General features: G+C 46.1%; 1 protein-coding gene across 3 annotated transcripts in view; it reads right to left on the reverse strand.

The window, feature by feature from the left end:
* The window catches only part of SZT2 (SZT2 subunit of KICSTOR complex), a 64,165-nt gene that overhangs the window by 30,844 nt on the left and 11,383 nt on the right, over positions 1-21,938 (reverse strand). Inside the window, exons 11-35 of one of the 3 annotated variants that reach the window (XM_075286530.1) lie at positions 21,713-21,842; positions 21,489-21,631; positions 21,149-21,301; positions 19,249-19,363; positions 17,860-18,065; positions 17,266-17,496; positions 16,399-16,477; positions 15,704-15,795; positions 15,156-15,324; positions 14,037-14,151; positions 13,801-13,914; positions 13,108-13,299; positions 12,502-12,602; positions 11,577-11,712; positions 11,368-11,481; positions 10,508-10,697; positions 9,721-9,774; positions 7,670-7,782; positions 7,305-7,575; positions 4,922-5,069; positions 4,584-4,676; positions 4,221-4,302; positions 3,355-3,624; positions 3,018-3,156; positions 1,382-1,498 (exon numbers count right to left, since the gene is read on the reverse strand). In XM_075286530.1, coding sequence (XP_075142631.1) covers positions 1,382-1,498; positions 3,018-3,156; positions 3,355-3,624; positions 4,221-4,302; positions 4,584-4,676; positions 4,922-5,069; positions 7,305-7,575; positions 7,670-7,782; positions 9,721-9,774; positions 10,508-10,697; positions 11,368-11,481; positions 11,577-11,712; positions 12,502-12,602; positions 13,108-13,299; positions 13,801-13,914; positions 14,037-14,151; positions 15,156-15,324; positions 15,704-15,795; positions 16,399-16,477; positions 17,266-17,496; positions 17,860-18,065; positions 19,249-19,363; positions 21,149-21,301; positions 21,489-21,631; positions 21,713-21,842 — 3,567 coding nt within the window. The remainder of the gene's footprint in view (positions 1-1,381; positions 1,499-3,017; positions 3,157-3,354; positions 3,625-4,220; positions 4,303-4,583; positions 4,677-4,921; positions 5,070-7,304; positions 7,576-7,669; positions 7,783-9,720; positions 9,775-10,507; positions 10,698-11,367; positions 11,482-11,576; positions 11,713-12,501; positions 12,603-13,107; positions 13,300-13,800; positions 13,915-14,036; positions 14,152-15,155; positions 15,325-15,703; positions 15,796-16,398; positions 16,478-17,265; positions 17,497-17,859; positions 18,066-19,248; positions 19,364-21,148; positions 21,302-21,488; positions 21,632-21,712; positions 21,843-21,938) is intronic. The other 2 variants (XM_075286531.1, XM_075286532.1) reach the window with 2 other exon arrangements.

Raw genomic sequence — 21,938 nt, forward strand, 5'->3', positions numbered from 1 at the left:
AAAAGAAAGATTGTATTTAGATTGGCCAAAGTTCTACAACACAGGGTGGGGACTGATTTATCAATATGTGATACCTGTACACCGCAAGCTCTGCACACATCAAATGGCTATGTAAGAGATTTCAGCTCTGGAGTATAATACAGGATGGACAGTACAGGATAAGTAATGTATGTACACAGTGACTGCACCGGCAGAATAGTGAGCGCAGCTCTGGGGTATAATACAGGATAAGTAATGTAATGTATGTACACAGTGACTGCACCGGCAGAATAGTGAGCGCAGCTCTGGAGTATAATACAGGATAAGTAATGTAATGTATGTACACAGTGACTGCACCGGCAGAATAGTGAGCGCAGCTCTGGAGTATAATACAGGATAAGTAATGTAATGTATGTACACAGTGACTGCACCGGCAGAATAGTGAGCGCAGCTCTGGAGTATAATACAGGATAAGTAATGTTATGTATGTACACAGTGACTGTACCAGCAGAATAGTGAGCGCAGCTCTGGAGTATAATACAGGATAAGTAATGTAATGTATGTACACAGTGACTGTACCAGCAGAATAGTGAGCGCAGCTCTGGAGTATAATACAGGATAAGTAATGTAATGTATGTACACAGTGACTGTACCAGCAGAATAGTGAGCGCAGCTCTGGAGAATAATACAGGATAAGTAATGTAATGTATGTACACAGTGACTGCACCGGCAGAATAGTGAGCGCAGCTCTGGAGTATAATACAGGATAAGTAATGTAATGTATGTACACAGTGACTGTACCAGCAGAATAGTGAGCGCAGCTCTGGAGTATAATACAGGATAAGTAATGTAATGTATGTACACAGTGATTGTACCAGCAGAATAGTGAGCGCAGCTCTGGAGTATAATACAGGATAAGTAATGTAATGTATGTACACAGTGACTGTACCAGCAGAATAGTGAGCGCAGCTCTGAAGTATAATAGAGGCGGTAACTCAGGATCAAAACTAGATAGGTGAATATGTATATACGGTTTAATAGAAGTATAAGGCACGGTGCAAACTAGGTAAATGATGAATAATACAGTAAAATTCCTTTATGTTTTCATTTTCTCCAGAATCCAAACATTGTTTCCATCAAAGAATTGTCTTATAATCTCAAATTCTACAATACTCCAGACAAAGGATTCATTGCCAATGTGATAACCGTAGGACTACTCTGGGACATAGGCGGATTATCACTCTGTCACCGTCTCCCTGGTGTCGCTCTATCCTCAGTCACATCTCTATGTCCATCCCATAATTTGGAATCTTTTGACTTTAATTGATATAAAGGAATTTTACTGTAGTGCAGTAAAGCAGAGAGAAGCGTCAGTGACAGAGGGCCGATGCTAGTATTTCACCTCTGCTCCACACTGGACGGGAATCTCTCTAGCGTCGGTGGTATCTCCTCATCGGAGCGGTAGGAGGATGGCTGTGCGGGGGAACGAGGGAAGGACACACTGCTCTCGGAGGTGTACCTGGGGTGAAGGAGAGGATATGGAGCAAACTAAAAATCACAGCACAATGGAAGGGAATGCAGGGATAAAGCAGTAGTGAGCGGGGAAGACAGGCATGACAACAATGCAGGGGGAGGAGTGCTGGGAACACAAGCATAGGGAACACAAGCATAGGGAACACAAACATAGGGAACACAAACATAGGGAACACAAGCATAGGGAACACAAACATAGGGAACACAAACATAGGGAACACAAACATAGGGAACACAAACATAGGGAACACAAACATAGGGAACACAAACATAGGGAACACAAGCATAGGGAATACAAACATAGGGAATCTCTGTATGAGCTGGGTGAGAACCAACATGGCTGCCACTACAGTCTACAAAGTGTTCACTTACAATGTAGTAATTATTGCTGGGTTTGCTACTCGGCGTCCTAGGAAAGTTGGGTGACCATAGGTGTGAGATTTGTAATAACATTTGCATTGGTTCTTACCCAGCCTGACCCATCTGAGCAAAATTTATAACAAAAAAAAAATTATATATATATCTCTACAAATATTTGCTGGTGATCTGTACCTCTCTGTGGGGCGGCGCTGTGGACATATTGATGGCGGCAATATAGGATGTGTCATGAAATGTAAGACGTGACCACAAGTGCTAGTCTAGTAATGATGCCGGAGGATCAGGACTTACACGGGATTACAGGGTTTTCTGTTATTCAGTAATGTCGTGTAATGGATTTATAGAAAACTGCATTTACAAGGACATTGACCTCAGGAGGGAATGAGAAGTAACCCGGCCCCATCTGAAGTCTGATTTAAGAGGATGGTTTGGGGTCTGATTATGGAGCCTTATCTGTTGTCTTAGGTTCCTGATTTAGGAGTCTGGGCTGGAGTCTAATTTAGGATCCTTTTCTAGGCTTTGTATTAGGGGTCTGTCCTATGAATATTGTCTTGAATTTGTCTTGGTCTAGTTCGGGGTCCTTGACCAGTGTTTTTCCTAGAAGTCTAGTGCCGGGTCTGATTTAGGGATTAGCCCTGATGTCATCTGAATTCATTTAATGGGAACTAAACTTATTGGGTATTCTTCTGTGGTCTGCATTAACTTGGGGTCTGGTTTAGGGGTCATGCCTTGGGGTTGGTGTTATTTTAATTTAGGGGTCAGAATTAGTTTAGGAGCCTGGACTGGGGCGTGAATTCATTTAGGGCCCTGGACTGGGGTCTGACGTTGGCTTTGAAGTGATTTTGAGCTTTGTGTCCGAGTTTGTTTCAGCAGTTCAATAATTTTTAATATTTGTCTTTTACTCAGATTTTCTTCTCTATTGGAACAAATCCATTGTGGGGGGATCACTGTGATAGAAAATTGCACCCCAGGGTCTCCCCAATTCTAAAAATAATGGGGAACCTTTCACAAACAGTCAAAGGAAAAGCTGTGTGTGTATAGTCCAGGCCGTACACTGCTCAATGTGGACTCTTCAGACCCGGCCTGCTATACGGACTATGCCGCGGACAGTTCATATTGCTTCCTACCGGGTATGTTGGGAATCTTCGCTCAACCCCTCAATTTCCAGGGGTAAAGTAAGGACATAAATATCAAGCATAACGCTCAGATCTGCCAGCGAGATGCTCTGCAGGTTTTCACTGTTCTCAAGGCAGCCGATCACTTCACCTGAAAGGAAGCAGGGACTGAAAGTCAGAGGCCAAAGTTTCTACAGTCTCTTCCTGCAGACAGAAAGCCATGTTATCCATAGGAACAAAACAAAAAGATTCCGTCCTCTCACTTAAAGGGACAGCAAACCTAGAGTGTGACTTGCATGTGTGCCATTGCATAGCCATTGCAGGGTCCCTCTCGTATTTGCTGACTTACCGAGGCAGGTGGGCAGTGTGAGGACCGGCATGGAGCCGTGCTGGTTCTTGTGTGTGACCGAGCAGATGAGGTGCACAAACAGAGGCGGCATCTCGAGCTCGGACATCTCCTGACCATTCAGCGAGTCTCCTCCCAGAACACTGAAGGAATCATCATCCTGATTTACAGTCTCAGACTCCGACATGGACTCTGCATTATCTGAGTGCTCCCGATACTCCACCTCCAGGTCAGGGTCACTCTCGGTAGCGATGCCCCCTGCTGACGTGTTTCCTGTTGGATGAATGGAGAGATTACAGTTCAACAGAGCCTGCAAATATTAAGAGGCTTTCCCATCTGATAAAGTGATAGTATATTGCAGCAAAGGAAAAGTTGTAGTCCGACCTCTGGGACCGTCTTGACCATGTCAGATTTGCAGTGCTGATGCAGTGCTGGTGCATTGCGGCAAACCCCTCCCTGTTTTTCCCCATATTGTGGCGCCTTGTCCACCTGGTTGTACAAAGGAACTGTAGCAGATGCATTTAAAGGGGCTTTGTCACTACAGACACTTACACCTATCAGGGGTCCAACACCATAACCATCACATGTTTTGAGCGGCAGCAGCACTCCCTGAGCACCACTTCCACTTTACAGACCATATGACATCACATTCAATAGTCACATAGTGAATGGGTCTCATAAATTAGATGATCAGTGAGGGACCCGGGCGTCGGGCCCCAACCAATTTACAATTGAAGACCTATCCTAAGGATAGCCTGGAAAACGCCACTAAGTGAATTGGTCTGTATTGCAGTCCTCTCTACAGCCAGGTGGCCTAAAGCACTGCCTGATCTGCATGGGTCAAGGGCCTTCCTATTTTTCATCCTCACCTTCCTCTGTGGCCTGTTCTGCTTCTGACACCTCCATATCCTCGCTGGGCTTCCTGTCTCCTGTGTCCTGAGCCGTGTCCTCCTGTTAAGAGGTGGGAAGACATCATTACTAAACCATGAAAACCACTCCAGCGATTCTACACCAATCTCCTATCAATCAATTCTATCTATCTATAATCCTGCATTAGGACATTGCAATTTAAGTCGAAGATTAAAGAATACCGGTGACGATATCATCAAAGATCCTTAAGCAAGTAGATATACAGTAGCATAGGAGACCGGGAAGGGGGAAATGGCAACTCAATGGGGTGTGCTGCAAAAGACAATAATAAAAATGAATAATTCTGATGAATAATCATTTACCTCTCTCCTCTGGGAAGACGGATAGTAGAAGAAGTAATGAGGGTTTGATGGCACCGTCTTGAAATGAAGACTTCCAATAGCAAGAAACTTATCCTATGAAGTAGGAGATACAAAACTGGGTGTAAGAAGAATTCATGGTTATTTTGGATACAGACACTAGAGATTCCTCTGTTGGAGGAAATAAATGGTTAAACCATCATGAGATAAGCGACATCCGCAACGGCCACTTATCTCTTCTACTGAACTGGCCTATACTGTCACCCAAGCTGAATAAGTGACAGATCGCCATCAGACCTACAGCGATGTGTATGCGCCAGTGATAAGGGGGGTGAGGCTACCTGTATGATTCTGTGCAGGTCTGTGGACACCTCACAAGGCTGCCCTGTGTCCAGGTGAGAAAGCTGGAATTCTGGACGGGGGTGACTGCTCGGCTCTGGGGTCGGCACCTCAATGACTTCTTGTTCAGCACACTCTTCTACATCCACACTGAGGAATTAAAACAAAGATTATTAGAAGACACAGTGAAATAGTGTCCTGGTGGCCAGTGAGCTCCCCCTAGTGGTGACTGTATATTCTGTATGTAGTGAGCTCCCTCTAGTGGTGACTGTATAATCTGTATGTAGTGAGCTTCCCTAGTGGTGACTGTATAATCTGTATGTAGTGAGCTCCCCCTAGTGGTGACTGTATAATCTGTATGTAGTGAGCTCCTCCTAGTGGTGACTGTATAATCTGTATGTAGTGAGCTCCCTCTAGTGGTGACTGTATAATCTGTATGTAGTGAGCTTCCCTAGTGGTGACTGTATAATCTGTATGTAGTGAGCTCCCCCTAGTGGTGACTGTATATTCTGTATGTAGTGAGCTCCCTCTAGTGGTGACTGTATAATCTGTATGTAGTGAGCTTCCCTAGTGGTGACTGTATAATCTGTATGTAGTGAGCTCCCCCTAGTGGTGGCTGTATAATCTGTATGTAGTGAGCTCCCCCTAGTGGTGACTGTATAATCTGTATGTAGTGAGCTCCTCCTAGTGGTGACTGTATAATCTGTATGTAGTGAGCTTCCCTAGTGATGACTGTATAATCTGTATGTAGTGAGCTCCCTCTAGTGGTGGCTGTATAATCTGTATGTAGTGAGCTCTCCCTAGTGGTGACTGTATAATCTGTATGTAGTGAGCTCCCCCTAGTGGTGACTGTATATTCTGTATGTAGTGAGCTCCCTCTAGTGGTGACTGTATAATCTGTATGTAGTGAGCTTCCCTAGTGGTGACTGTATAATCTGTATGTAGTGAGCTCCCCCTAGTGGTGACTGTATATTCTGTATGTAGTGAGCTCCCCCTAGTGGTGACTGTATAATCTGTATGTAGTGAGCTTCCCTAGTGGTGACTGTATAATCTGTATGTAGTGAGCTCCCCCTAGTGGTGACTGTATAATCTGTATGTAGTGAGCTCCCCCTAGTGGTGACTGTATAATCTGTATGTAGTGAGCTCCCCCTAGTGGTGACTGTATAATCTGTATGTAGTGAGCTTCCCTAGTGGTGACTGTATAATCTGTATGTAGTGAGCTCCCCCTAGTGGTGACTGTATAATCTGTATGTAGTGAGCTCCCCCTAGTGGTGACTGTATGATCTGTATGTAATGAGCTCCCCCTAGTGGTGACTGTATAATCTGTATGTAATGAGCTCCCTCTAGTGGTGACTGTATAATCTGTATGTAGTGAGCTCCCCCTAGTGGTGACTGTATAATCTGTATGTAGTGAGCTCCCCCTAGTGGTGACTGTATAATCTGTATACTGTATATTCTGTATGTAGTGAGCTCCCCCTAGTGATGACTGTATAATCTGTATGTAGTGAGCTCCTCCTAGTGGTGACTGTATAATCTGTATGTAGTGAGCTCCCCCTAGTGATGACTGTATAATCTGTATGTAGTGAGCTCCTCCTAGTGGTGACTGTATAATCTGTATGTAGTGAGCTCCTCCTAGTGGTGACTGTATAATCTGTATGTAGTGAGCTCCCCCTAGTGGTGACTGTATATTCTGTATGTAGTGAGCTCCCTCTAGTGGTGACTGTATAATCTGTATGTAGTGAGCTCCCCCTAGTGATGACTGTATAATCTGTATGTAGTGAGCTCCCCCTAGTGGTGACTGTATAATCTGTATGTAGTGAGCTCCCCCTAGTGGGGACTGTATAATCTGTATGTAGTGAGCTCCCCCTAGTGGTGACTGTATAATCTGTATGTAGTGAGCTCCTCCTAGTGGTGACTGTATAATCTGTATGTAGTGAGCTCCCCCTAGTGGTGACTGTATATTCTGTATGTAGTGAGCTCCCTCTAGTGGTGACTGTATAATCTGTATGTAGTGAGCTCCCCCTAGTGATGACTGTATAATCTGTATGTAGTGAGCTCCCCCTAGTGGTGACTGTATAATCTGTATGTAGTGAGCTCCCCCTAGTGGGGACTGTATAATCTGTATGTAGTGAGCTCCCCCTAGTGGTGACTGTATAATCTGTATGTAGTGAGCTCCTCCTAGTGGTGACTGTATAATCTGTATGTAGTGATCTCCTCCTAGTGGTGACTGTATATTATATATGTAGTGAGCTCCTACTAGTGGTGACTGTATAATCTGTATGCAGTGAGCTCCCCCTAGTGGTGACTGTATAATCTGTATGTAGTGATCTCCCCCTACTGGTAGATGTATAATTAAGTAGGACAAGGCTTCAGGGAACTTATTACCTGGACTCAGACTGCAGCACGGCACTGTCACGCACACTCGGCTCATCCTCCTGCTCCAGGCTGCCAATGCGGAAGCTGGCTTTACGTACCCGCACGTTTTGGGGTGAGGCACCATCTGTTTGTGCTTCTCTGAAGTTGCGCAGGTGTCCACACAGAGTCATTAGGAAATTGGTGATATCAATCTCCCGCAGCTGCTCCTCACAATAATCCATGGCGGTCAGGAGGTCCTGGTGGGACACCCATAGAGACTGCTGCAGTGCCTTGAACATGCCTAGTGGGGAACCAAGAAACAGGAGGATAAAGGTGAAGGACAGTCACTGACTACAAACAGCCATCCAGCTCCGCCATACAGTCCCCGCTCTGACCTTTCACATAGCACTGGTGGTAATGCTCCTGCAGCAGGTTGCAATACTTCACAAGTTCCTTTTGCCTGTGGTGGATGAATGAATTTGTGGATGGTCGCTCCAAGGACTGAGACCTGAGGACACGGGAGGAGGAGGTGCAGAAGCTCACCTTTAGGATGGGTGACAATGGTATTATAGCAGCAGACATGGTGAATATGAACCAGTAATCCAAGCGCATGGTGGTCGGGGTGGGACAGTCTACAATTTGAGGGACAATCATATGTGGTGTCTATTTTATTGTAAAGCTGTACAGTGAATGAATTAAAAGGGGTTACTGTTATCTTGTAGGCTGACGCCATATAACTACCTGTGATTGGGAGGGGTCTGACCACTAGAACCCCACTAACCCTAAGAATAAAGGGGCTAGAGAGCTGTACCCCTTCAATGTTGCCCTCTGCACAGCGCTGCTGGCCAGGGAGATAAATGAGGGCCGCATGTAAGTGATTGGGGGGGCCGCAGGGTCTCCGGGCACCAATGTGCATTCAAATATAGGAGACACAGCACTGCATTCACCCTCTGGCTGTTGGGGGGGGGGGTCACAGAGTACAGACTCCATAATGAGAACATATCTAGCAATATCACTTTGCAAAATGGGAATAACATGTCAAGATAAATGTCATAGCTGCGTGCACTGTACGAAGAGCTTCAGCATGGAGGATCAGGACGTGTGAACAGACATGGCAGCTGTGTATGTAGATGACTGCACAGAGCTCGAAACTCAATCCTACATACATGTAACATGCTGTTGGCTGTGTCTGTACTGAGGACACATGGTGCTATAGCTGTATGCACATCTGTACACTGCACGGAAACCATCAGCAATAAGAACACGCAACGTCACGCACAGAGAAGAGCAGCTTATGATTCGCTTAGTATGTAGAATGCAACGACCCACGACAACAAAGACAGGCGGTTCATGATACAGGCTGCACATATCATATTACTACATGAAGGTATATAGGGGACCTCGAGTGGTCGTGTGAATAGTGGAGTGGTGTGCATGCTCGGCCACCAATATAGTAATACTACTGGAGATCACTATATTGGTGGCTGAGCATGCACATCACTGATCTATTCACTTCTATAGGAGTGGTGACTGAGCGTGCACATCACCCCACCAATATAGTGATCTCCTGTAGTCTCATAGAAGTGAATGCAGCAGTGGTCTAACATTATACATGACGTGCAAATGCTTGATATTCCATAGAAAATTAGAGGGAAATTCTAATTGATGATGATCCCAGAGGTTGGACCAATCATAAATTGATGGCAGGTCTTAGTGGCCATTTGGGGACCCCTTCAGTCCTCCTATAATGAAACCCTCTGAGACATCCTAATACACTTTGTGCTTCGATATCTATCGCTGTCAATATGTAGAATATGTCAATATGTATTCTGCTCACCTAAGGCTGGCTTCACATCAACACCGGAGTCTCTTCTGGTAAATCGGTCACAGAAACCGCTGAAAATCAGCGGAGATAAAATTCCTGCACGAGGACTTTTCTCTCCACCGCTTTCAGGTAGAAATTATAGTCCATGGAGTCCGCCGGTGTCCATGTGTAACTGGTGTCCCAGCGGACGATGGAGAGCACAACATTAGTGTGAACCTGGCGTAATACTGCTCAGCAAGTCTTTCTGCAGGCAGTTTGTTACTATGTATCAGCGCAGGTTAACCTGGAGTCTCTTCACCAGATACAAATGTAACAAACCCTCAGCTGTGAGTAGTATCAGGCCAGTCAGGAGTTCATATGGGTAAAACTGTGCCACTTTTGCAGAGGTGATATTACACTTTGTCAACGTTTTTGATACAGACCTGGATTAGCAACTCTGAATCTCATGAGCAAGCTGTGGAAGAAGCTGCAGCAATGTAAACACGAAATACTTCATACGTGGAACATGTCAGCACATGCAGCACAAGCTCAGGTTAGGCCCAGCGTCCCCAGACAACCCCAGACTCCACACCCAGCACCCCAGACCATCCCCACAGAGGCAAAGCCGGGAACAGATACTACCTGGTGTTCAATTCTTGAAAGATTTCCCACGATATAGACTCCTGTTTAAACTCACTGAAGAAGAGAGGAGGGGGTTAAGAGCCGCCTGGCGACAGAACAGTGGCCACCGCCGCAGAATACGGAATAAATGCACAATCCTTACTATGAAACACTAAAAATCAAAGTCGCCCCTCTGAATAGTTTTATTCCTAAAGGGCACAGAAGGAGGTTTCCTCAGGGTCCCTTTGTCACCTAAAGTATTTCTAGAAAGATCATCCTCATAGCAGCCATATTACCAGGTCACACATCCCTGTACACGGGCACAGAGCAGTAGTGGCCACCCATGGCTACCTTCTTCCAGGGTTGAGTCTCATACTGTAGCTCAGATCTATTGAAATAAATGAAGCTGAGCTGCAATGCCAGACACAAGCTGTGGAGCGGTGTGGTTCTGTGTTTGGTAGAAAGCAGCCATGTTTTCTAATCCCAGACGACCTCCGTTCTGCGGTCCGACCCACAGCTACCGATGGGACATAGAAATCAATAGGAAGAAACTGGTGCAAAAATATAACAGACATGATACACACTGAAGTCAGTCCTGTAAACCGCACGTATTGTACCACATTGTGTGAGGCGGAACCCCAGAACATTACAATGCACCATATGGCCGTATAGTCACATAGAAGAAATAAAACACAAACATGAAAGGAAAATGAATCAAGGTTATATGTAATGTGGCTTATACTGAAATAATCCTACTGCTGCCCCAGCCACAAGAATTACTATGGAGTGTATAAGTTGTGTAACTCACCTAAAGAACATGTCACAGGACATCCTCTGCGGCCGCGAGCTGACTAACTGCTCTCGCAGCGCCTCTAGTGGACAATTATACACATAGACAGGGCAGCGCAGTCGGCGGCAGGAGGTCATGTCTTGCAAGGACGACTGACGACTGAAGGAGATGTGAAGTTCTTTCTTGTGATCAGTCTCTTGTCCATTACCTGAGGCCACAAAGGATGAAAGACAAAGCACAATATCTGTATTATCTGTCACCGAAGGCACAAACAACACATCTAAGCCCTACTGGGAATCTATGTACTCCAGAGCTGCACTCACAACCCTGCTGGTACAGTCACTGTGTACATACATTACAATACTTATCCTGTATTATACTCCAGAGCTGCGCTCACTATTCTGCTGGTGCAGTCACTGTGTACATACATTACTTATCCTGTATTATACTCCAGAGCTGCGCTCACTATTCTGCTGGTACAGTCACTGTGTACATACATTACATTACTTATCCTGTATTATACTCCAGAGCTGCGCTCACTATTCTGCTGGTACAGTCACTGTGTACATACATTACAATACTTATCCTGTATTATACTCCAGAGCTGCGCTCACTATTCTGCTGGTACAGTCACTGTGTACATACATTACATTACTTATCCTGTATTATACTCCAGAGCTGCGCTCACTATTCTGCTGGTACAGTCACTGTGTACATACATTACAATACTTATCCTGTATTATACTCCAGAGCTGCGCTCACTATTCTGCTGGTGCAGTCACTGTGTACATACATTACATTACTTATCCTGTATTATACCCCAGAGCTGCGCTCACTATTCTGCTGTGTACATACATTATACACTGCATCCCCCTTACCCCCTGCAGGTGTGATGCTCAGTGTGGGAATACCAGCATTACTCTGGAGACTTTCTCCCTGAGAATTTCCCTCTGGGGTCAGGTTGGCATCCGGAAGTGTCAACTTCTGTACGTCTGTGGAATAAATGAAGTTCATTAACTAACGCTTTGCCTTCAAGAGCAGCGACCATTAGGACACCTGTAGTGACGTCATGCTCTGCATTATGTACCTGTAAAAGTTGCCGGCAGGAAGGTGAGGAGCAGGTGCTGGGCATTCACTAGTCGAGCGTAGCAGCGCCACTGCGGCGGCCCCTCCGAGTGCGGCAACGCTTGGCCATCCTCAGTCTCCTCTGTGGGACATGGGCTCTAACAAGAGAAACATCAGTACAGGGACAGCCCTGATATGTAGGGAGCAGAGTAGGGATCAGAGGGTGTGGAGGGACTCAACAACAAAACATGGGGGCAGAGGGGGTGGCATAGGGACAGCCGTGGCAAATCAGGCGCAGGGATGCAACAACGGCACATGGGGGCAAGAAGGACAACTACGGTACAGGGAACTGCAGTGGTAAGGGGGCAACAGGGGCAGGGGGTGGATAGTGGTAAATAGGGCAGCGGGGGTCACAGTGAGAGATGGTTGCGCGGTTACTGAGTCTGAATAAGCTTAAGGATCTGACCACAGCTTATTCCTACTGAGCCAGCTTAACCATTTCACCGGAAACCAGAATTGTGACTGCAGCTCTGGCTGTGAGCGGAGTAATAATGGATATCAATATCAACACGTGAAACTATATATTTTCTAAATGAGCCGTGTCATGTAAATGTACGGTGAGAAATGTTGTAAAACCGTCAGCGCTTTCCTTCTAACACGGTACGAGCCATCCCATCTGCTACCTGTGCCCAGGTAAATCTCCTCAGCATCACAAGGACGGTTTCCAATCCAGCCATGCAAATAGTGATATGGAAATACTGCAGCAATGTAAGACAATCTGCAGCCGGGCGGCCGGGTGATACATGAGGAGGGGGACATTTGCAAATCTGAAAATAAATATATTTGCATAATACAAAAATGTGAAGAGGGAGAAGGGGCAGCGGAGGGGGGATAACACAACCAGGCAGGTACGACTGTGAGAATGAGATGGAAACAGTCAGCAATACCTGCAATAGGCTGGCTGAACTTGAAGCGTCATGCTGACCACTGTTATGTGACGTAGAGGAATCGGTCACGTCCAGGGGGAGGGTGCTGCTCGTCGACTCCTCTGTAACACATCAATGACAGATGTTACAAAATAATAAATGAAACAACTTTAATTAAGTTACATTCCATGTAGCTGTCCAGGCTCCTCCCCTTCCTTGAGGCTCCTCCCCCTATGTACACAGTTTCTTGTTACTAGAGTACTTTTTTCTCTCTCTTATCATTCTGTCCTTTTTCAGTCTTTGCTGCATGCCCAGGCAGCTGCGCTGTGACACCATGCTTTACACTGCAGTAGTAGCCAATTCGTACAGAAGTGAGGCCACAAGCAAGGGAAAGGAAGCTCAACTACCCGGAGATTTGCAACGACAACACGCCCCTGTCTGATTCCTGCCATGGTGTCAGAGAGACCAAGTACAATATCCATTCCCTAGTTCACCAGCCCGCTCTATGCTTAAACTGAACCAGATAGAAATCAGAAGGTTTGGCTGTCGTCCTGAGACTCCCTCAGTAGTGCAGCCTTAGGCTTTGAGTCTGGATGACTTACAAGGGACTGAGGGAAGATCACTTACCTTGTGGGTAGGTGAAGGGGGCGGGGTGGCCGTCACGATCACGTTGGAGAACTTGCTCCATAAAAGTCAGGTGGTCTTGATCATCCAGCGGGATCTCCTGGTCATTGAGGTCCCCCTGAAGGCAGGCATGGAATAGGCTGAGCAGTATGTCGTTCGGCACTGAGGCCTCTATGGATGAACCTTCTGCCTCAGCTGTGGAACATTTATAGTCACGTCACATTTCTGATACAGAGCTTCAGAGGTACAGGGCAAAAATTCTGCAACCTGCATTCACCATAAAGGGGGGCCCTGGAGCTTACTGAGGATGAAGAATGCAAAAAACTCAATAATGACCCTGTATGCAGAGGGCTCCCTCTAATGGTGGCTGCAGGAAACCTCAATTGTATTAATTCTCTATCTATGCAGAGGATTTGGAACTTTGTATTAGGTACAGTAATAAAAATGCATTATAAAAGTAGCAATAGGAATTTATTAAAACTAGAGCAAAGCTTCCATCAGCTTCCCTGTTTTCATGGCACCATTGACTAGTGTTGATAAAATAGCCTGAAGCTATCAGCATCAGGGTCTTCAGGTCATCAAGAGGAGGCGCTAGGGAGCAGATAAACGTATGCAAGACAGTCCAGGGCATCTGATAATCCGTCACCCTGGAGCTTTGAGGATTCTGGATCATCAGACTCTACTGTATTTTCTTACCTCGGCTCAGTGATAAGAAGAACATTTCAATCTGTTGACATTTGGGCAGCAGTTTCATCAGGTCAAAGTGAAATGGGACCTCTTTAATGCACAGCCCGCTGCTCTCCGGGGGGTCTGCAAACACAGGGGCCACACAAGGTCAGCACAGAATATTAGTAACCCTGCAGAATTATACATAATCTGTGAGGTGCGACCCTGTGAGCGTGCAGAAAGGGTCAGACTTTACATCCTCTCACCTGTCCGCTCAGTTTTTGTCAGGATAGGGGAGCCGCCATCTTTGTTCTGGCAGAGCTGAATGATGTACTCGAATGTCAGCATGATGTTTATACAGCCCTGATCTCTGGGAAACAGCTGTAAGAAAGGAAGAAGAGTCACTGAACTCACAGGAAGCCACGGCATGACGAAGCGCGAAGATAAAAGCTGCACAAACATCCCCCAATAACAAGAAGCCGTTGTGTCATCTGCTCAAAATGTTTGATATTTGCAGTCCTATCTGTTTGAGAAAGCAGGGTGAAGACAATATGGCTGCTCTTACACAATGGTCGTCACTGAGCCTTTCCAGAATCTCCTATTTACTGAACATGACAACCAGAAAATGAGTTGCAGCAAACTCTAACCTAACACTTAACACGACAAAAGATATTGGTGGAGATACGTTAAATGAACAAAACTTGAAAAGTCACAAATCGCTGATTTGCAGCCATTTAGCACTGCATGTGAGTAAAATAGTCACAAGTGATATTTTTGCACCATCAGAGCCATTTTTCAAAATGTAGGCGGGGCTTCCACCAACGCCATAGTCATCGTACACCACAAGTCTGGCATAAAGGACATTACAATCTATGGAAGGCCAAGTCTGCTGAGGGGAAACAGCCCCATCAAGAAGTAAGTGAACCCTCCACTGAGGCAAAGGACATCACTATTGGTGTAAAATACACTCGTCTTAATGAAGTTCCCCAGTCAGGTTTCAGTTTCCTGCAGCAAGGTGCGCTTAGTGCCTAAAGTGTCACGTTAAAGGGATTGTCTGGGATCATTAAACCATGCATCAACTAAATGCAGTGCTAGAAAGTAAAAAAAAAAAAAGAAAATTGCTTCCCTGCACCCTGCCGTCCCGGGGCCGCCCGTCACCTTCATACAGAGCAGCAAAGGAGACGGCTGGACCGGCACAGGGACAGAAGGGAGGATGCAGGGAAGAACTAATGTATTTTTATTTCCTAGCCCTCCCCTGATGCCTACATTGTATTTTATGGTCCTAGACAACCCCTTTAAGGTTTGCTGCACCCAAGTCATAAAACACAGCACTGAAGATAACTTCTTCCACATGACGAGGCCTGACATGACTGACACACACTCACCGCCTGAGGGATCTCCGAGTACATGAGACCCTGAAGGTGTTTCCAGCTCTCCGAGGTCCCTGTGACGTATCCGCTCTGAGGCTCCACCCAGCACTCGGACACCAGGTGCAGCTCCGTGTCCTGCTCTATGGCCTCCACCTCCGTGTCATTGTCCTCATCCGTAGAGAAGCTGCACAAGTACAAAACAGGAAAATCGGTTTATTTTTATAAAAACCAATAAGGTATATTTCTTTGTTGCTGCATGTAATTCAAAACTTTTCCCTTAGAAGGTTTTTCAGGTCTTATACATATGATAACTTAGGTGATTGGTGGGGGTCCAACATGCAGAACCCCCCTGATCAGCTGTTGGTGACATCGCATTCATCAGTCACATGGTTCAGCTCATTCCGACCCAAATGACTGGGGCTGAGCTGCAATGCAAGTATGGTGTTGCGACTGGTACTGAGCGAAGACCCCACAGCGGTCATCCAAACACTGCGACCTCTTCAACTTACTGATTTGCGGGGACCCTGGTGTTGGGACCCCACAGATAAGAAAGGATAACACACCTGTCCTTGGTGGACGTCACATGCGGTGGAAAGAGAATGTACTGGATGACGCAGCTGTGCTTCTCTATACTGCCTTCACCTATATCATCGCCCTGCAAGAAAGATATACAGTGATTGTACACAGAAAACAGGGTCACGTTCACATTCTGGGATTCTCTGCAGTCAGTGTAGCAATGCAGGCGCCCAGATGGGCTCACAGAAGATTTTCTTTACTGATCCATTGTAGCAAACTCTCAGCATGGCGTAGTTCTGTAAAGAACTCTTTCCATGTGGATATATATTGGATGAGGCTGCAGCTCTGGACCTATTACTGCAATAGGAGCAGAGCAGTTTCTGGCCCTGTTCACAGTATCCAGATCAGTTGATTGGTGCATAGCCCGAGTGTCAGATTTCCACAGATGTGATACTGATAGCCTAGCCATTACATAGGACATCAGTATTCAGAAAAATGCTGCAGGATACTCTCCCACCTGATCAGATGCTGGGTGTGGAGCGACACAACTGCACATGTAGTGGTATGGCTGCCAAGTCAAGCATACAAGACCCAGCAGGTATGGTGTTTGCAGGTCCTTATAACTAGAATATTGCACAATACTCACAAGGCATCGTATTATTACATCAGCAAAATCACTATCCTGCATGCCGCAGCTTTGGAGGGATCCTAACTGACTGTCTATAGGGCAGTGAGGACTCACCTGGATAGGGACCTCTAACACCATGTTAATGATGCCTTCTCCACTGGATGCAAAGTGGAAGCCTTCAGAGAGTCGGATCCTGGAAAGTGAGAAGCAGAACCAAATGTTACCACAAAGAAGCCGCATCTGTAGTATCCGGATCTAGTCTATCGGAGGATATCCCTCCCAGATACAGAACAAAAAATTCTATCAAATTGCAAGAACCTTCCTGGACAGCAGTGTACTAGTGCAGCTGCCATGATATACTAGCACTGCCCCACATGTAGGTTACATGGATAGAGAGATGCTGGACTTCATTACTTGGTGCATTATTTTTCCCATTTTGCTTATGTTATGGTCAGGGGAACGTGAAGTGTGACCGCACTAATTTTTGCAATATAAAAGACATATCCACTAAAAACAGATGTATCTCCCGTCCTGGTGACCATGAAAGATTCAGCCACATCAAAAAATAACTCTCTACTGACTGGAGCAGTGTTCAGACTGCACCAACAACCTCTTAATGGGTTTTTTCTTCATAATTCTCTATAGAGGTTTCCTTAAAGGGAAGAGGTGTCACATGACGTATTGAACGTCATGTGTCACCTCATCACATGGGCTACTCTCAGTTACTTTGTATAAGCCATATTATATAATGTTATTATTTCATCATGCCACCTGAGATCTCCTAGTACAGCCCTATCAGGACCTTCCTCAGACTTTTCCCAGTATACCACTGCCATGATCCCCGTCCTAGTTCCTGCACTCGATGTCACCATTACTAGTGTGAGCTTTTCCAGTATCTCTCTACATACATTCTATAGCAGGAGGCAGCAGATTGTATAGGGTGCTGCCATGTCAACAGTATAAGTGACAGAAGAAACCTACTCGGTCAGAGTGGACAGGATCTGTGCCAGGGCAGTCGTGGGTACAGAGGTCGCCAGACCCGACTGCACAGACCAGATCCAACGCTGATGATAGAAGTAGCGGGACAAGGAGGCCAAGGTGGAGGAGGCCGAGCGATTGGTTATAAGAGGTGCGGGAACGGATGGGTGCTGTGCCAGACTCTCCAAGTTCAGGATAAATGGGGTCCTGTAATCCAGAGGGAGCTTGTCATACCTGAGAGGATGAAAGGAACACAGTAAGGAACGGACAGTCAACTGGAGTCAAGAACTGCCTGGAAATAAAGGGTCAGTCCCTTTCTCATGAAGTGTAACCTTGTGTACGGCAGAGATCTGTACTATACACCATATTCTATTTACCACAGATTCTAAGATCTCTGCTTGCTGACAATGACAGGCTGCACAGACCTAACTTTGCTCAGAGTTGAGAGTTATAACAATCTATCAGAACAGGAGAGAGGTTTTCTTCTAGTAATGTATTTATTGCCCAGACTAGATACCACTGATACAAACACTACGTGTAAACATGGAGTGGATTTGGGAAGGGTCTCGGGCACACCCCACACATTACTACACTCACTTGATGAGCAGCTTCTCCAGGGGTTTGTGCAGCAGGACCAGGCAGTAGCGGTCACAGAAGGCCGGAGGTGAGACCTGCGGAGGAGGAGACTTGGAGGGGGAGCTGATCCCAAACATCTTTCTCTTCACTCGAGGTGTGGTCTCTTTACTTTGTACCCTATAGGGGAAACGCAGCTGAAGGATCCGGTCTCTCAGCTCCACCACGATCTGTAAGGCAATAGGTCAGGTCATTTAGTTGGAAGGAATTTGACAATCTTCTATAGTAACAGCAAAGCATGAGCCTGTCTGCTACACTGGATATTAAGGGGGGAAATACACAAATATCACAACTAATACAGGTCTGATGTGTGAGGGTCTGACGGCTGGGCCACACACCAATCCACAGCGCTGGGGACAGGAGGCGTCTACCCCTTGAAGTTAAAGAATTTGAGAGCTCTCACTTCAGAGGACGAGTGTTCTCCAATACTAAGCATGGAAAAGTCAACACAATATAACATTAGCGTCTCGACCATGGACTGGAAGAAAGGCAAACAACTCCTCCTGTAAGTGTTTGCACTTCACAACGACCATCTTTGGTAACAGTCACTCCCCGTAGTCAGTACTGGACTCCAGAGCAGCGCTCATTATTCTTCTTGTTGCTACTGGAAACAGAAAGTTAGTGAATCGACAGTCCCTGCAACGCAGCGGGGCAACCAGTTTTTCCTACATCAAATCACTGTACAGAATTTGGTGCCAAGATGACAGGTCCCAGAATGCAAATCACCACGGGCAGCCGGCTCGCACAGACACCGAACAAGCCAATGATGGCGGCAGATTACAGCTCTGACGCTGCAGAACAGTAAGAGGATATAGATTAGAGAGGTCCATACTACAAGTTCAGGCAAATAGTCTAAAATAGTGAAAATTGATTACGGACTTGTCCCTGAGGAATTGGCATTGCCATTGCCTTTCCATCAGTCCTCCTGGTGCTGGTTTACTTGCATACAGAACGTGACGACTGCAAAAAATCAGTGGCTGGAGCGGCCACGTGCCCTATTACTGGCATTATGACCATGTGACGTAATATAGCACCCCATCACTGCAGCGGTCACATCTTGTATGCAAGTAAACAGACAAATACAGAGAGCACCAGAGGAGAGTCGGCGCAGGATTCCTTGGGACAGATTAGTGATCATTTTTTTGGTATTTTAAGTCACTTGCACTTCATGTGGAAATCTCAGACTGCAGGTGACATGTGCAACTAAGCGCCATGACGTGTATGGGACAACTATAGTGAACTTGCTATGATAATACGTCTTTACCCTGCACACACCATAAATCCACACTGCTGGACGCAACAAGGCGCAAAGTCATTAAAAACGTTTCTGCTTTTTTATCTTTTCTCATTCACCTTGATCCTGCAGTTTGCAGACGTTCCCAGGGGGAATCCCAGCCGGAGGACCATGCAGGGCGCTTTCCAGATAATACGAACCACGCAGAAAGAGGATGGCGTCTGACTGGGATCGCTGGAGAAGAGAATGGAAGAACAAATATTAAAGGGCTCGGCCAGATTCAGATAAATATTGAGAGACAAATGTTATTGATCGTATAATAGGTTGTACAATTTTCCAATACAAATTCTAGATCTCTGCTTCTTGTCATTCATTCTGAAAGTGTAACCATGGTCATGTGATATACAGCTTATGGCCACGTGCATGGCTCATGTACTCATCCCATGACAGTGGACCATAAATCACATGACTATTGACTGATTTTCATCCACCGGGTGTGAGAGGAATAAAAGACAGCAAGCAAAGATCTAGAAAACTGTGAGGAATTGATGCAGAAAGTATATAGGAAAATTGTAGAACTTTTTATTATGCAAACAGTGACATTTGTCTCTCAATATTGGTCTGAAAGTGGCCGAGCGCTTTAAAGGGATTCGACCACTAAAACGCAGTTTTTTCTGCTTTAGAAAGTCTATTTGTCTCTTACCTTTAGACGTGGTCTCCGCCGCGCCGTTTCTTAGAAATACCGGTGTTTACCGGTATGCAAATGAGTTCTCCACAGCAATGAGGGCAGGCCCCAGCGTTCAAATGGCGATGGGGGCGTCCCCACTGCTGCCTGAGACCCTCCCTCCAGCGACGCCTTCTTCTTCACCTGCATCCCCCCCTTCTCTGTCGTCTTCCTTCTTCGTCAGCTCTGATGCCTGCGCAGTCTTGCCTTGCGGCCTCGAAAATATGGCCGCTGGCCGGCATGCGCAGTCGGCTCTACCAGTGTCTCGCTGGCAGAGCCGACTGCGCAGGCGTCAGAGCTGATGAAGAAGGAAGACGACAGAGAAGGGGAGGATGCAGGTGAAGAAGGCGGCGTCACTGGAGGGAGGGTCTCGGGCAGCAGTGGGGACGCCCCCATTGCTGTTTGAGCGCTGGGGCCTTCCCTCATTGTTGCGGAAAACTCATTAGAATACCGGTAAAAACCGGTATTTCTAGGAAACGGTGCGGCAGAGACCACGTCTAAAGGTTACAGACGAATAGCCTTTCTAAAGGCTATTCCAACGTCTGAAGCAGAAAAAACAGCGTTTTAGTGGTAGAATCCCTTTAAGGTTAGAGCCTGAAGTGGTTTGTCCATTAATGCAATTGCCCCTTTGTTATATGAACCTGTGGTCACAGGGGAATTTTATCACTCCATTCATTTCTATGGGACTACTGGAGATAGCCTGACCCCCACCACTAGGATGTGGGTAAAGGATCTGATGCATTTGTAGGCAAATGTCTTCAAAGGGGGTATACCGGGTTATTATTTGATGAGCTATCCTTAGGTTAGGTCATCAACTGGGGATCGCCAGAAGTCCGGCACCTGAGATCCCTACCCATCAACTGTTTGAAGAGACCACAAAGTTCAGGAGAGCGGCCATAGAAAACCAAGCACAGAACTCTATATGTGTGTGTAGTAACTGTGCTTGGTGTTGCCCCTCAGCCCCATTCAGTTACATAGGATTGAGCTGCAGACAAGTTTGAAAATCAAGTCACATAACCTGCAAAACTGAAATGGTGATCAGGAAGCGATACGATCGCCACAGGGGTCAATTCTAAAGCCGGGAAAAACCTTTAACTATGTTGAAAATTTCAGGAAATCTGTCATTTATTTTAGGTTTCAATTTCTCACAATCCTCTGGAAAGACATCACAACAAATGGCTTTCTCCTGATTGTTACAATGTAGCAGTTGGTGTAGAGAAAACGTATCAGACTGGACTCCATTCAGCTCGCAGAGAATTGTCTGGACAGGGCAACACATTACCAAATCACATTACCTCGACATTAACTTGACGTAAGAATAACTCTCCACCAGTACAAAGCTGCTCCAGTCTCGCAGGAGGGAGGTGAGTTCGGTGTGAGAGATGCGGCAAAGCACCGTGCTATAGCGGCCATTGTTCCCCGGAGTATGGAGATGCTTCGGGACCGGCCTGGAAAAGAGAAAAAGAAGAAATTGTAGAATACGATATATTGTTTCTGCATTCAGATAGGTGAGCTGTTCAGGACTCTAGGAAAGATGGGTGAGAACTTGAGATGGGGCCCTAATGACTTGTGCATCAATCACCCAGCTTTACCAGAAAAATACTGTTCAAAATGGAAAAAAATAAAATTACTCACATGTCATGCTCCAGTAGTAAGACAATGCGGTGCACATGTAACCAGCGCTGCCAGACGTTGGCGTCCATGGAGAGGATCGGTTTCCAGTACGCTGCAAACTGTGAATGACTGGAGTCGGAGTCGCTGTGCTGCAGGGACAAGACCTGCAAAGGAGATGGAAGGAGAGTGTCTGCAGATAACGCTCACGGGAAACAGAAAGGACAATGGACCTTCTCCAGACTTACTGGGGTCGTAGAGCCTGGCGGGATGTAGAAGAGGGGAACGCCGTTCTTAGTGCTCTCCGGGATTTTAAAATGTTCTGGAACACTGTCAAAGGATTTCAGGTGAACCAACATCTGATCTGTCTGACTGATACTGCAAGACAAGAGGAAGGATGAAACTCAGGATCAGTCATGTAATGTATGTACCAGCAGAATAGTGAGCACAGCTCTGGAGTATAATACAGGATAA

The sequence above is a fragment of the Leptodactylus fuscus genome, chromosome 9 (assembly GCF_031893055.1).
Source record: "Leptodactylus fuscus isolate aLepFus1 chromosome 9, aLepFus1.hap2, whole genome shotgun sequence".
NCBI classification, from domain to species: domain Eukaryota; kingdom Metazoa; phylum Chordata; class Amphibia; order Anura; family Leptodactylidae; genus Leptodactylus; species Leptodactylus fuscus.